Source organism: Ctenopharyngodon idella, chromosome 16 (assembly GCF_019924925.1).
Source record: "Ctenopharyngodon idella isolate HZGC_01 chromosome 16, HZGC01, whole genome shotgun sequence".
NCBI classification, from domain to species: domain Eukaryota; kingdom Metazoa; phylum Chordata; class Actinopteri; order Cypriniformes; family Xenocyprididae; genus Ctenopharyngodon; species Ctenopharyngodon idella.
In genome coordinates this window covers 25514103-25529020 of record NC_067235.1, presented here as the reverse complement: position 1 = coordinate 25529020, position 14918 = coordinate 25514103, and the positions used below count along the sequence as shown (strand labels likewise).

The following is a 14918-nucleotide window of genomic DNA, read 5'->3' as shown; positions in this document are numbered from 1 at the left end:
TTCTGTAGATATCAGTGTTAAATAAATCCTTTAAAATGATTCTTGAACATTGCTGAAGTCTGCTCTCTAAAGTTTTGATTCATTCCTCTGCAATGAAGTCTATTGTGTTTGCTTTGCTGGCTGTGGCTGTGGGTATGTAGAGCTGTCTTATTATGTCAATTGTTAGTTTCTGCCTACACAATGACCTGTAAAATTCTTTAGTGTTTAAGATTAATAATTAATGTTGATCGATCAGATAAAACAGCAAATATGATTGCTTGAAACATCATTTCAAGCAATCAGTTACAAAAGACACAACAAGCTTTAAACTGTGTTTTGGATTGCTTTATTTTGCGCACTTTGTAAACAATCAAACTCTTTTTATGAAGCTTGCAGTGCAGATGATAAAATCATTGGAGGTTATGAATGTTCGCCCAACTCCCAGCCCTGGCAAGTCTACCTTACTTATGATAATGGGCAACGCTGGTGTGGAGCATCTCTGATTAATGAAAGATGGGTTGTTTCTGCTGCTCATTGCTACGTTTCGTGAGTAAATCATACATTTTCAGTGTTGAGTGTAATGCATTACTAAGAAATTAATTACTATAATTTAAAAACTTTTCCCTTGAAAAAGCAAGGGATTACTCTTAATGTTTTTGTATTTTAATTACAGTTACTTATGATGTAATTGCATTAAATATAGACTAGAACAATTCCATATAAAACAATGTAACATCAAAAGTTATTGTCTAATGTCAAAATATACGTTTTTAATGTAACCTTCACTATCGTTATCTAGTCTATCATTATCTTTCATGTCTATCTTTGTACTGTTGAACTGGTCAAGGTTGATATGGGATTTAGAGTATTTAGTATTAATTTTTTTTTTTAAATCCCTTATCATGCAATATTTTTAAAAAAAGAGTAATTAGTACAGTTATCTAATTACACTGTCGAAGATGCGATTAGTAGCTAGTGATTAATTTCTTCTTTTAGAGTAACTAACCCAACACCACTTTTTATGTTGAACCTCATCAGCAACTTTTTAATAACAACTAATAGCAGTTGCATGTTAATATGTGCATTGTGAATGTATACACTGAAATGATGATGGTAAATGTAACAGGTGCAGATTTCTGAGAAAAAAAAGTTACACGTTTAATTCTGTAATAAAGATGAGAGTACATTAATCAATCAATATTAAGTAGGCAATTTTGCTTATAAAAACTTGTATTAGAGTAAGTATTAGCCCAGTAATATATGAGTTCCTTGTCAAATAGAGCTTCTCGTCTTACTGTCCACCTGGGAGAGCACAATGTGTACATTGAAGAAGGCACAGAGCAGAGGATCGGGGCAGAGAAAGTGATTCCTCACCCGAAATACAGTGATTTTACATATAACAATGATTTCATGCTGATCAAGCTGAAGGAGCCTGCCATCTTTAACCAGTATGTGCAGCCAATCTCTCTGGCGACCAGTTGCTCTTCTGCAGGGGAGCAGTGCTTGGTTTCTGGATGGGGCAATCAGATCACCACTGGAGGTGAGATGGCTTAGTAATGAAAATCTTTTGTGTTATAAAACAGTTCCAATCTTTATTCGATTGATTGAGTGGCAGTATATGATATTTGATCCAAAGGAACTATTGTATCACTCTGTTTGTGTTCCAGACAGACTATTGGTCTGTGTATGACTCTTTCTGTTCTTATACTCTTTTTCCAGTTGACTATGCTTCTGTGCTGCAGTGTTTGAATTTGCCTGTACTGTCAAGGTCGCAGTGTGAGGGTGCATATGGATGGCAAATAACTGAAAACATGTTCTGTGCTGGATTCATGGAGGGAGGCAAAGACTCATGTCAGGTATGTCATTCACATATTCTTCTTTTTTATGCCTGTTAAATAGTTTCATACAAAATCACACTTTTCTACTTTTCCTAACTATTCTCAGGGTGATTCTGGCGGTCCTGTGGTGTGCAATGGGGAACTGCGAGGAGTTGTTTCCTGGGGTTATGGCTGTGCTCAGCCTGGCTATCCTGGGGTTTATGCTGAGGTTTGCCGCTACACTGACTGGGTCGAGTCCACCATAGCTAACAATTAGTTGTTTGTTCAGTCGAGTTGGTCCTTTTGATTACAAATTAAAATTTTTCTGAAATATCTGTGATTAAATTCAGCTTTGAACAAATAAAAGCGTTTCTGTCCATTTGTTTTATATGGATATAGTGTTTCTATCATGACAGCTCTGAAGATTTTTAGCATGGTAATGGATATGACAATGTTAATATGTTTAGTCTTGGTGGAACAGATCTGCTACGCTGCTGCTGCTGCTGCTGCTGAATTGCAGCTGCTGTTGATTATTGCTGCTGCAGAGCAAATACAGGAACTTTCTACTGCCAGTACATACGCTTATATGCTGCTATGTGTATGCAAGACAAGACATACTTCTGCTGCACAAATAGGATATATAAAAATGATCCATAGCAGATCTATACAGGTGGAGCTGGGGATGTTGGAGGGTTTTTAGAGGAACTCTGAAAGCGTGCTGCAAACTGCTATAGAGGGTATGCATTGACGTCACTTTCCCGCCGAAACACACTCCCTCAGCTGGACTGAGTGGCAAAAGAACCTGACTGGATTTAATAGGGGAAACTGCGAAAACGCGAGTAAAACAAATGATTACACTAAAGGATGGGCTCGAAATTGTTCCTTATAACATGTCAAAGAAACATAATCCATGGATATTGACATGCAGCCAGGCACATTTATATGTGCCTGATTTCGACGCTGGGGAAATATATAAATCTGCCTGTGAACACTTTATATAACTACATTATAGGTAGGTCTAAATCGGAGTGATCACTTATATCAATGTTATATATATCGTCATATCGTCAAGCCCTAAAACTTGTATAGTTTTTGTCAGTTGTGATAGAAATATTTTGTCAACATGAAATGTACAGAAAATGCAGACTAAGGATGCTCAGGTCAAAGACCAGTCATGTGATTAGCTTAGATCATTACAAACCAATCACCAGAACAAATCACAGTAAAGAAGACATTGATTTTTACTCAACTGTAAGACTTAAATGTACATGTATCTTTCTATTCATTGAGACTCACTCAGTTGTTTTGACCAGTGGTCTCCCGGCCGTGAATAAAACTTCATTTCTACAAAGAGCAACTTAGAAGTCGTGTCAGGTATATGCTGCGCAGCTAAGAAATAGAAGATCCTACGCTCAAAAGACAACAAAAGTAACAGCCAGTGTTATTGAGGTAGTGAAAGTAGTTTCTCGACAGGACGCCGTCACCATACTTCAGGGAAGTATTGTAAGTATTCAGGAATTCAGGGAATTACCTCGAGATACTGTAGTATTATATTAAAAACTAGGAGTTGTTTAAATTGTCAGTGGTGAAGTCAGATTTGTATTGAGAATTTCCATGACACAGTGTTTATTTAAAAACACTCAATTATGCAGAATATAAGATGGTAAATATTTAATTGATGAGTTGTCAACACAATATATAACAATACAATATATATACTATGATTTTACCCTAAAATCCAACATTTTGACACAAAATGATATCTGCAAATCCATGTTTCTCTGCCCAGTTGCTTCTTTTTTCTGTAACTTTCGGCAGTCTGTAAAAATATACCTCAGATTTCTTGTCAAATCTATTTGTACAGTCAATCGCAAAGCTCTTTCCCGTTTTGGATGTGTTTTGTGTGTTTATCGCGGCATTCACGCTGAAAACCAATGCTGCCACTTAGTCTTTTTGCCACTCAGCGGGCGTAACCGCAGTCATAACAGTCGACGGTGACGTCACGTGCATACCCTCTATAGTGAATGCTAAACAGCCATTTAAATGTTGTGAGCAGCAAGCTCATTGGCTACAGATGCAACATGAACCAATCAGCTGTGCCAAGTAGTTAACACTGAGAATGAATGAATGAATGAATTAATGAATGAAAAATTTGACATTTGGGGTATGTTTATTTATTCAGTGTAAGGAAAGCACTTTGAACATTTAATTTTTTATTTTTTTTGCTACACACTCGAGAACATAGTCTCATTATGTCCTTGAAATTTTCTTTTTACCCTTGAATGTAAGAGTATTTTAAAGGAAAATGCCTCAGTGACTTTTAAATTCAATTTTTTTTTTTCTGAAGTTGTTGTAGGGAGAAAGAAACATGGCTGATAAAATTAGAGTAATGTTACAGATATCCCCTAAACAAAACAGTTTTTTTAAATTACACTTAAAAATTGTAAATGTGTATTATTCCTTTAAATGCCATTAGAGCTCTACAGTGTAACTGATGCACTTGGAACAACTCATCTGAGAGCGATTCACCTGACACAAGTGGCTCTGATTCATCAGACTCCTTATCAAATGAAGAACAAGATCATTTAGATGAGACATAGAATGAGTTAATGGAGGGAGAGCTGGGAGTGCCATTTCATTGGGGAGTCTGAGCTTCATAATCAATGAATGAAGCATGCTAAAGAGGAAGTTTGATAAATGCTCATTTTTAGACATCATGTGCCTAAAATACTATGCATCATGCAGTTCAATATTCAGGGATGTATCATGATGACTTCCTGCATGGTCTCCTTTTGTGTAATTACTTACTCTGACAGTCTTGATGACACATGACTACTGGATAATAATATGTTTTCCCTTTCTAATTTTTGGCACTTGAATTATTTTTGTTTAATCACTGGATTGCCTGATTTGGCTTTCCTTTGGACCCCTTGTGTTAACTGTGTAGTTGAGACCTTGGCCTTGGTTTAAGCATTAATATCTGATATTAACATATATCACTACTTTAAATTAGCTAACTATTATTTAGATTTTTTTTTTTTTTTTTTTTTTTTTGTACTGATTGAACAGTTAAACATACCTAATAAAGATTTTCACTGTCTGAAGTTGTGCTTCACTCAAAAAGTAAAATACCACTTAACATAAATATATTATTTAAATATTAATGGGAACAAAAAATCATTGTGCACTTTAATTTAATATATTAATTTAATCCTCCATATCGATGATTGTGTGACTGGATAATGTTAATTATTAAATCAACAATGGAACAAAACAAAACATGGGTTTAAAGACGTTTATTGATTATTGACATGCAGAAGGTTAAAGGATATCAGAATAGATGTTGTTCCCCTAACTTAACCACATTTTGTTTTCCAAAAAAGTATTTTGATTTCGTTTTTTTTTTTTTTTTTTTTGGCTTCACACAACTTGGAAATCCTAATAAAAACTAATAACTATAGGGGAAAAAACATTAAAGAGGCTTTAAAGAAGGATAAGGTGTTCAACTTGGGAGAAAGGACAATCGTTTTAAGGGAAAGAATCAAGTATCAGAAAATTATTTTAGGGGCGATTAATGGTTTTGATCAAGAAGAATCCAGAGGAAAATGGTGATAAGAAAGATGGATGACAACTATACCTCCTCTTCATCTGACAGGGAATCATCTGACTCTAGTGACTCCAAGTCATCAGATGAAAAACAAGAGCAGTTAGATGAGGCACAGAAAAAGAATTTACAACAGAAAATTGAGGGGGACTGGGAGGTTTTTCAAAATGGGAGTCTGGGCTTCATATGCATTATATAAGCCATGCAAGTGGGAAAGATTCATATATGCTTATTTTTATATGCTCATTCACACTACGTTTGGACAAGGCCATTGAAGATTCATCTGACTGCAAGATATCGCAAGGTATTCCTTAACACCTGAGATTTATACATTTAAAAAACCAAGGCTATGGCGGACATATTTGCTTTTTCATTGTGTATTATTGGTTGGGTTGTGTTCATATTATGCACAGCTCAGTGATGTATTGTGATCGCTTGGCAGTTTTCCTTTTGTAAGATTTATTTGTATAATAATAATAATAATAAGTTTTATTTATATAGTGCCTTTCCAGGGCTCAAGGACGCTTTACAATGTACATTTAACAAAGAAGAGACAATACGAGTAGACAATGATGAAAAGCAATAGAAGATACAGTAAAGGAACATTATATGGACAGGGAAGCATACAGAATAATAGAATCAAGCACAATAAATTACAAAACAGGACTTAAGAGACATAACATAACATTCAGAGAACTATTAGTTAATTAAGCAGAGCAATCAATCCATCAAATCAGAGGTATAACATTCAGAAAACAAGTGAGTTTTGAGTAATGATTTAAATTCAGAGATATTATTAACACAACAGAGTGAGCGGGGGAGAGAATTCCAGAGTTTGGGTGCGATAACACTGAATGATCTGTTCCCCAAGAGAGGTGATGCCGAGGGACAACGAGAAGGCCAGAGTCAGAGGAACGTAGTGAGTAAGTCAGGTGTAGGGGACAAGCATGTTACAGGGGGAGCCAATCCAAGCAAAGTTTTAAAAGTGAGCAGGAGAATTTTGAATTTAATATGGTAGGTAACTGGAAGCAAGTGGAGATCATACAAAATTGGGGTGATATGAGCAGAACGCTTGGTATGGGTGAGTATTCTAGCAGCAGAGTTTTGAATGTATTGTAATCTGGAGATGGAGCTGGCAGGTAGACCAATGAAGAGTAGGGCATTGCAGTAATCAAGGCGTGATGATACAAATGCATGGATGACAGTTTCAGCGTCTTTGGTACTGAATGTATGATAATAACTGAATGTATGATAATAACTACATTTTTCAGTGACCAAAGTCAGTCTTGATGACACCCAAGACAATTAGATCTTAAATAATATTATTATTATCATTTGGTATTTAAATGATGTTTTCTTTTGAACCCCTTGAGTTTCCTGTGCATTATCACTTAAAAAAACATTAATACTGTTTCTGAAATTTGCAGAATCTTTCTTTTGTCTGAATGTGAGCACTTTTCCTTTCCTCTACTGCAATGAAGACTATTGTGTTCGCTTTGCTAGCAGTGGCTGTGGGTATGTAGATCTCTCTTCTTATTTATTATTTTTTTTAGTTGTTATAATTTTACACTAACATAGCCTACTTTCTTAGATAGTCTTTAACCTTGATACATACAACATGTTACTGATTCATACATGTTAACTGATAAATATTAAATGGTAAATATGACAGACAAATATCAGAAACATGCACTTTGTGAAAAATTACATTTGATATATTTTTTTTCTTTTTTTTTCTTTTTTTTTTCCAGCATGTTGCACAGGTGATAAAATCATTGGAGGTTATGAATGTTCACCCAACTCCCAGCCCTGGCAAGCCCATCTTACTGCTGACGGGGAACGCTGGTGTGGAGCATCTCTGATTAATGAAAGATGGGTTGTTTCTGCTGCTCATTGCAAGATTCCGTGAGTATATACTATATCCTCATTTTTATTTATTGATTTAATTTTAAAGATGACGGTTCATTAGTCAACCCATCACTGGCATCAGCTTGTAGATTTTGTATATTATTTGAAATGTATAGTGTACAGTTTTTTCTGGATTCAAGAAGTAATCAAAACATTTTTCTTTACCATTTAGCACACTATTGTAGGATTATTTATTATCTGTAACTGTCTTGACATAACCATAATGTCTCTGAGATTAGGTATAAAACCCAAGACTATCTATAAGTCATATGTAGGTACTAGGCAATATTGCTGATAAAAGTTGCATTAGAGCCCATGAGTTCCTTGTCAAATAGAGCTCATCTTACTGTCCACCTGGGAGAACACAACATAACCATTGAAGAAGGCACAGAGCAGCGGATCGGGGCAGAGAAAGTGATTCCTCACCCGGAATATAATCATTTGACATATAACAATGATTTCATGCTGATCAAGCTGAAGGAGCCTGCCATCTTTAACAAATATGTACAGCCAATCCCTCTGGCGACCAGTTGCTCTTCTGCAGGGGAGCAGTGCTTGGTTTCTGGATGGGGAAATCAGAACACTACTGTAGGTGAGATGTCAAGTGATAAAGCTTTTCTTTATTTGCTTTAATAAGTTCAGTTCTTAAAGCATTACATTCAACAATTTAGATATGTAAAAGTTAAAAAGCTTTAATCTTTTTCATATATATATATATATATATATATAGACTGTTGGTCTGTGTATGACTCTTTCTGTTCTTATACTCTTTTTCCAGTTGACTATGCTTCAGTGCTGCAGTGTTTGAATTTGCCTGTACTGTCAAGGTCGCAGTGTGAGGGTGCATATGGTAACAGAATGACTGAAAACATGTTCTGTGCTGGATTCATGGAGGGAGGCAAAGACTCATGTCAGGTATGTCATTGACAGTCTTCTTTTTTATGTCTGTTAAATAGTTTCATACAAAAGTCTTCTTTTCCTTTTCCAAACTATTCTCAGGGTGATTCTGGCGGTCCTGTGGTGTGCAATGGGGAACTGCGAGGAGTTGTTTCCTGGGGTTATGACTGTGCTCAGCCTGGCTATCCTGGGGTTTATGTTGAGGTGTGCCGCTACACTGACTGGGCCAAAAACATCATAGATGACAACTAACTGTTTGTTTAGACTGCATGACTGACAGAATCATTTTCCTTTTTCCTGAAATATCTACAATTAAATTCATCTTTAAACATGCATAGGTGTCTCTGTGTTTAGTTTCTAAATGGACAGTCAGCATGAAACGGAAGTTATGATACTCTTTTCATTAAATGGTTTCTCGAACAAGAAAAAACGTAGGGCAGAACTTGATTTTGTCCATTGGGAATTTATTGAATATGAGGTCTCTGCAGAACAAAAGTGGGCATTTCTGTATTTGTGGGTGTTTTCAAACTGGTGAGTGTTTATATATCATGCAATGAAAATGATCCCTTTCACCCGACCCAACCTCTAAACCCTACCCACACTCTGACGTGGGCAAATCAGGTAACGCTCTCAAAAACACCCCTCTGTTTATGGCCTCGCCCACTGATAATTACTGTCCTGCAGAGACCTGTACTTGAATTTATTGGATCGTTGTGGTTTGCTATTGGTTGATGTCATGTGAGTGACAGGTTGTCCCCATGTGATCCCTGAAATAAACTAATATTTATTTTAAAGGGATAGTTCACCCAAAAATGAAAATTATCCCATGATTTACTCACCATCAAGCCATAGGTGTTTATGATCTTCTTTCAGATGAACATAATCAGAGTTATAACAACCCTTTGACGTGTACGATCACACCGGTGTGATCAGTCTTGGCTGGTCCCTGGAGCGTATGAGCTGCCAAATTTGAATGTGCTTGCGCGCTTTGGCTTGGGCCAAGCCAGAGACAGACGCGCTCAGCGCTTTTCATATCACAGATATGCAGTGTTTTCAACCACATAATGTTTATTTTAGGTTTCAGATCATCAGTCATACAGCGCTGTGGTGTGTTACGTGATAAACAATGACGCGTCACCATGAAAACAATAAAGTGATACGTTCTAAATAAAGGTCGCCTTGAAAAACTCATGCTGGGGGCTCAGCCAGAATATTTTTAAACTTATGTGTGAAAGGGTTAAAAAATATCCTTGCTCTTCCAAGCTTTATAATGGTAGTGAATGGCGCTCCTGATTTTGAAGTCCAAAAAAAGTGCATCCATCCATCATAAAAGTAATTCGTTCGACTCCAGGGGATTAATAAAGGCCCTTTGAAGCGAACCGATGGGTTTTTGTAAGAAAACCCATCACTGTAAATCATGGGATAAATCATGAGTAAATCATGGGATCATTTTCATTTTTTGGGTGAACTATCCCTTTAAGGACTACAACATTCTATTTTTCTGAACTACAACTCCCACATAGAGTCTGTGCGTGACGTCACACAACCTGCATCCTAGTGTTGTGATATGGCGATCTCGCATAAAGCCCATTTGATAAAGGCGCAACCAATATGTTATCAAGAAAATACTGAGTAGAAATGATGCTGGGAGGAAGAAAAAACAAAATCGGTGAGTTTGGGGCTTATATTAGTTAATACAGCGCTATGCAGTCATGCCTTTATGGCTGTGCACACAACCACGCAAAGACACGCGCCATATAACAGGCAGTTTTACACACAATGGGTTAGAACAGCAAATCCTCATATTAGCGAAACACTGAAGGATCTAACCACTGCACGAGTGAGAGTACACAGCTATATTCTTGTAGTCATGTTTATTTCGACTTCTCTTTCCTTCCTTGTTCAGCTTATTTTGACCCTGCACAGTGGGCTGTGTCCTGTGTCTCAAAACCTAGTGGTGATGCTCCTTCATAGATAGCAGACTTGTGACATCAGTAACCACTTGCACTCACTGGGTTCTTTGTATCATACACCATACTTAGACGACTACTACATTCATTTGTTACAGTTTGATTGATTGAACGCTGAGAGTGCTGGTATAGTCCAAAATCACTTTTCACTGTTGTCACTCTGCTTGTATGTGTTGTATGTGTACCAGATAGGCTGTCAGTCATTACATCGATACACCAGTACAGTAGATTAAAATTTTGTAAATAAAGTGATAAATTCTGTGTTTTTTTTTTTTTTTTTTTGCATAAACAAAGCACTTGTGTTATAAAATTAATGTTAAACCACTGGATTACTTTTGATTACTTTTATGATGACTTTACTACCTTTCTGGGCCTTTAAAGTGGTAGTTATATAGGCTGTCAATGGAGGGACAGAAAGCTCTCAGATTTCATTAAAAAGATCTTCATTTGTGCTCTGAGGATGAACGAATGTCTTACGGGTTTGGAACGACATGAGTAATTAATGACAGAATTTTCATTTTTGGGTGAACTAACCCTTTAATTTATTCAACCGATTCGATCAAAAATGCTGATTCATTCAAAAGTTGATTGTAGACGCAGCGGTTGGATTCTGCTTTTGCTTCTGCTTTTTTCAGAACTGTCTTCGTTAGTGGAGCAAAATATGCCAAATTTACTCTGCAAAAGTGGAACCGATGCACTTCTGAACTGGCTCTGACAGTTTAATGCTGCTCAATGGTGGCGTAAATGCATTTACACAGCAATTTCAACTATATAGTATAGGCTACTTTTATAGGGCTTAAGGTGGGTCAGAGCAGGCATAATTTATTCTGACTTTTATGCAGCGTTACATAGAAATTTAAGCAGGCACAGAGCAGCCTTAACTTAGCTGTGTAAAGATGTCCTATAAAACCGGTATCGTACTGCTGTTCTAAATATCAGCATGGCTATGATTGCTTGTGGTCATGATTAGTAAATAAAATGCAACCATGATATTACTTATTTCATGGTATTAAAAGAATATATTGTGCTCAAAATGTATACTTTTAATTCATGAACTTAGTTGCATCTTTTCATTATGGGGACCAGGAAGTATAGGACCTAAATATAAAAGAAGTCTCACAGGTTTGAAAAAAGAAATTTGTAGTTAATAGGGGAAGGCCCTGTTTCTGAGTGTGAACAACCAGTTAGATGCTTAGCCAGGGAAAAAAGAGTAGCAGAGAAATACGACAGAGGCCATGGCAAGATTATAGAAACATGCAAATAAAAAGTTTTTACTTGACCACTTACTGTTTTGTTAACATTAATACATTTTTTGTGCAGTTCCTTAATAAGTTAGGCTGATTATTCACAGAGTAATCAAAATCTAATTGTTTATTTAATAAAATGTATTTACATTTAAATATGTAGGGGCTTGTTTAAAAAATAGGTGGGGTTAAATTATCTTGTCAAGTTTGCAATTACATAAAGCAATTTAATTTTGTCGCTTTATGATATTTAGATGAAAGATTAATATTAAAGACCCACTTTATTGGAAGGCTGTTCAAATATATTTAAGAAGCTTAGTTATGACTGGGCTTAATAGACTCACTTCTTTTACCATGCTAATGATTAATGATATTTACATAGTACAATCATACCATTTTGGCAGGTTCAAAATTGTATGGTGCATTATGACATGGGATGTGGTTTTATGTTTTAGTGTCTTCCTCTTATCTTTGTTAGTTAATCTGCATAATTTCTTTCTCTTTTAGGAGAACTTTAGAGATCTGAGTCCAGTTGTACATTGAGTTTCACATCAGAAACATCATGGAATATGCTAATGACCCACTCAGTGAACCATCTGCTCCTGAAGCAAATCTGCACAACGAGCACCTTTCACTTTCAGACCAACTGTCTCCTTTGGAAGCACCATTAGATAGTATTGTACATGGAATAGAGGCTACAGAAAGTACAGATCAAACCAGTGGTCTTGAGTTGAAACTGGACCTCTATGTCCCAGCACCACCAATAATAGAACCTATAACCCCTGTAGAGGAAACAGTGGAGCACTGTGCTTTTCCTGTGGCAACACAAGAGGACAGCACACAACCTGAAGCCGTTACAGAGGAAACCGATGAAACGGCTGATGTTGAAGGCTTGCATTGTGAAAATCAGTCAAGTCTGGCTGAGTCGAGTACAGATACTGTGACAGAAGTGGAATGTGAGCATGCATCCAATGAATCAGGCTCATCAGACTGTAATGCTGCAAGTTGTGTGCTTGAAGAGCCCATAAGCTCCAGTGAAACACCAAAAATGTGTGCCAACATTAAATCATCAACTGGAGGTACAGTACACAATGCCGACAGAAAGAACATCCCTCCAAAGAAGGACAAATTTAACCCTCTGAAAATTGACATGGCCAAAGTAATACCTCTCACCTGTAAGTTCTTCTACGCTTATGTGTGTATTCCTAGAAGAGCCATTATTATGGTCCTCATATATTTATAAATGTTTGAAATCAAAATTGATTTAATTTCCTTAAAGCATGTTACTGGTCGTATTTTGAAGAGTTCATTTGTGCATTTATTTATTTATTTATTTTTGACATGGTAATCTTTAATCAAAATGTCATAACTAGCTCTTTCTGTGATTCACTTCACTCTGCTGAAATTAACCCAACCATTTTCAAATATTTCCATTCCAGTATGCAATGCTTGCTTTTCACAATACGATCAACAACCAATGGATAAAATCAAGTCTCACCCAACAATTTTTTATTTATTTATTTTTTACTCGATAGCCATTTTACTTAGAAAATGTCATAATTGCGGTAATAATGTTTTTAGCTACAGTTTCATGCCAGCATTAAGCTAAGGATCATTTTTTTGCTCTACTTATTTATTTTCTAATATGGATTGTTTTGTTTTTCATGCTGATTTCTAGCATCCCAGCTCTCACTACAATGCCTAGAATGTCACATCATCTTCAGTGACTCCAAAAGCAAAGATCGGCACCTTAAAATGAGCCACCCTGAAGAGTATCAGCAGTGCATTCTGGGAGATGTCCTCTTTACTTGCTATGTTTGTGATCAGCATTTCACCTCCTCCACAGAGCTCATGGCCCATCAGCGCACACACACTGGTAATGAGCGGTTCAAGTGCCCGTTCTGTAGTGAGGCCTTCTACCAATCCTGTGAGCTAACAAGTCACAAAAAAAAAGTTCACTACAGCAAACATGGATACACCTGCTCAGAGTGTGACAAGCCTTTCAAAACCTTTACTTTGCTCAGATACCACCAACGGGTACACTCAGCGGAAAAGCCATATGTTTGCTCACACAAACACTGTGGTAGAAAGTTTTCTGCATCCAAGTCTCTTCAGAATCACTTAGAAAAACATCAAAAAGAAGATGCCAAGGGTGACCAGACAAATGCTTCAACCACCACAAAGAAAAAGAGAACTAAAGGTAAATGACCAAAATCTTGCTTTTTATTTAGTTTGATTAGACATTAAAAATGAGATTGCTGAGAGTTTTATTAGAGATTCTGAGGTGAAATGAAGAATACTGCTCTTGAAACAGGCTTTTTACATTGTAGGGATGCACTGATATTACAATTCTGGATGATACTGATAAGCCCATAGTCAGTTTCATGTTATTGCTGAAGACTGATATTACATTTCTGTACTATTTTGTCAAAATAAATTAAAAATAAAACACTGAAAAGTGAAGGTAACCTTATATACAATGTATAACTCAAACTCTAATATCTGCTGATATGGTATCTGTGGTATCTTTGTATTGTTCATCCCTATATTATACTGTGCTTTCATCACTCACTTTAGAGATCAAACATGATTAGAAGGATTGTTAAATGAGAATGTTGCTGTGCTGACCATTTGATTTATTTATACTTTTAATTTTGTTTTTCTGCAGGAACAAATGAGCGGAAATTCCCATGCTCACAGTGCGGTGCAGTCTTCAAGACTTCCAAATCACATCTTCTTCACATCAAAAATAAACACTCTAAAGAGTCACAAAGTAGTATTGTGTTGGTGCCACAGCCAAAACCACCTGGACTTACTATGACACAGACAGCAAATGGACAACCACCGACTCTGCTCATGGAAACTGTCGGACCAGCACCACAGCAGATGGACAAGCTGGATGCTGAGCAAATTAAAAGACTAATTGAGAAACTTGGAAATGTACAGAAAGTCAATCAGTTGGTTATATTGCCTTTGCAGCCACAAAGCTTTGGGTTACCCCACCCTCAACCATTAATGCAACCATTACATGTGAATTTTACTCAATCAACCATTCAGCCAACACAATGTGAGCAATCTAACACAGGCCCATCAAAAGCAGAGCAAATTAACCTCCACGTGTCAGCAGAGATGGGAGATTTGCAACAAAAGGAAACTGTTCTTTTACAAGAGGAAACCATTATTTCACCAGAAAACTCAGAGACCCAAGTAGCACCTGTTGAACTGACACAAACAGAGGTTCAAATGCAAATGGATGAAATTCACCTTGAACTTATACCAATACAGACTGAAACTTCGGTTTTGCTGGATCAAACACCTTTACAGGATGAAGCGTCACAAAATGACTTGGTTCATGAGCTGTCGCATACAGCAGAGGAACATATTCCAGTCACTCAAGGCATTGCAGCTTTGGAAACAAACAGTGAACCACCTTTAATTCCTCAACCTGAAACAGCAAATTCTCATCATGTGGAGGAGGACAATGTGCCGGTCGACACAG

The 14918-nt window shown here is 36.7% G+C and overlaps 2 protein-coding genes across 3 annotated transcripts; both read left to right on the top strand.

The window, feature by feature from the left end:
* Positions 1 to 16: 16 nt before the first annotated feature.
* On the top strand, positions 17 to 8538 carry LOC127496690 (trypsin-2-like). 2 transcript variants are annotated; one of them, XM_051864375.1, is made up of 5 exons: positions 17 to 132; positions 369 to 525; positions 1260 to 1519; positions 1699 to 1835; positions 8308 to 8538. In XM_051864375.1, the coding sequence occupies exons 1-5, from the start codon at positions 93 to 95 to the stop codon at positions 8455 to 8457; spliced, it is 744 nt and encodes a 247-aa protein (XP_051720335.1). In that variant the 5' UTR covers positions 17 to 92; the 3' UTR covers positions 8458 to 8538. The 2 variants fall into 2 exon arrangements, with proteins under 2 accessions (XP_051720335.1, XP_051720334.1); XM_051864374.1 differs by lacking the exon at positions 8308 to 8538 and adding an exon at positions 1924 to 2162.
* A 1197-nt stretch (positions 8539 to 9735) lies between these two features.
* On the top strand, positions 9736 to 13627 carry LOC127497480 (zinc finger protein 629-like). Its single transcript, XM_051865951.1, has 3 exons — positions 9736 to 9874; positions 11927 to 12594; positions 13098 to 13627. Exons 2-3 carry the CDS (start codon positions 11982 to 11984, stop codon positions 13625 to 13627), a joined length of 1143 nt encoding a protein of 380 aa, XP_051721911.1. The 5' UTR covers positions 9736 to 9874; positions 11927 to 11981.
* The last annotated feature ends 1291 nt before the right edge of the window (positions 13628 to 14918 follow it).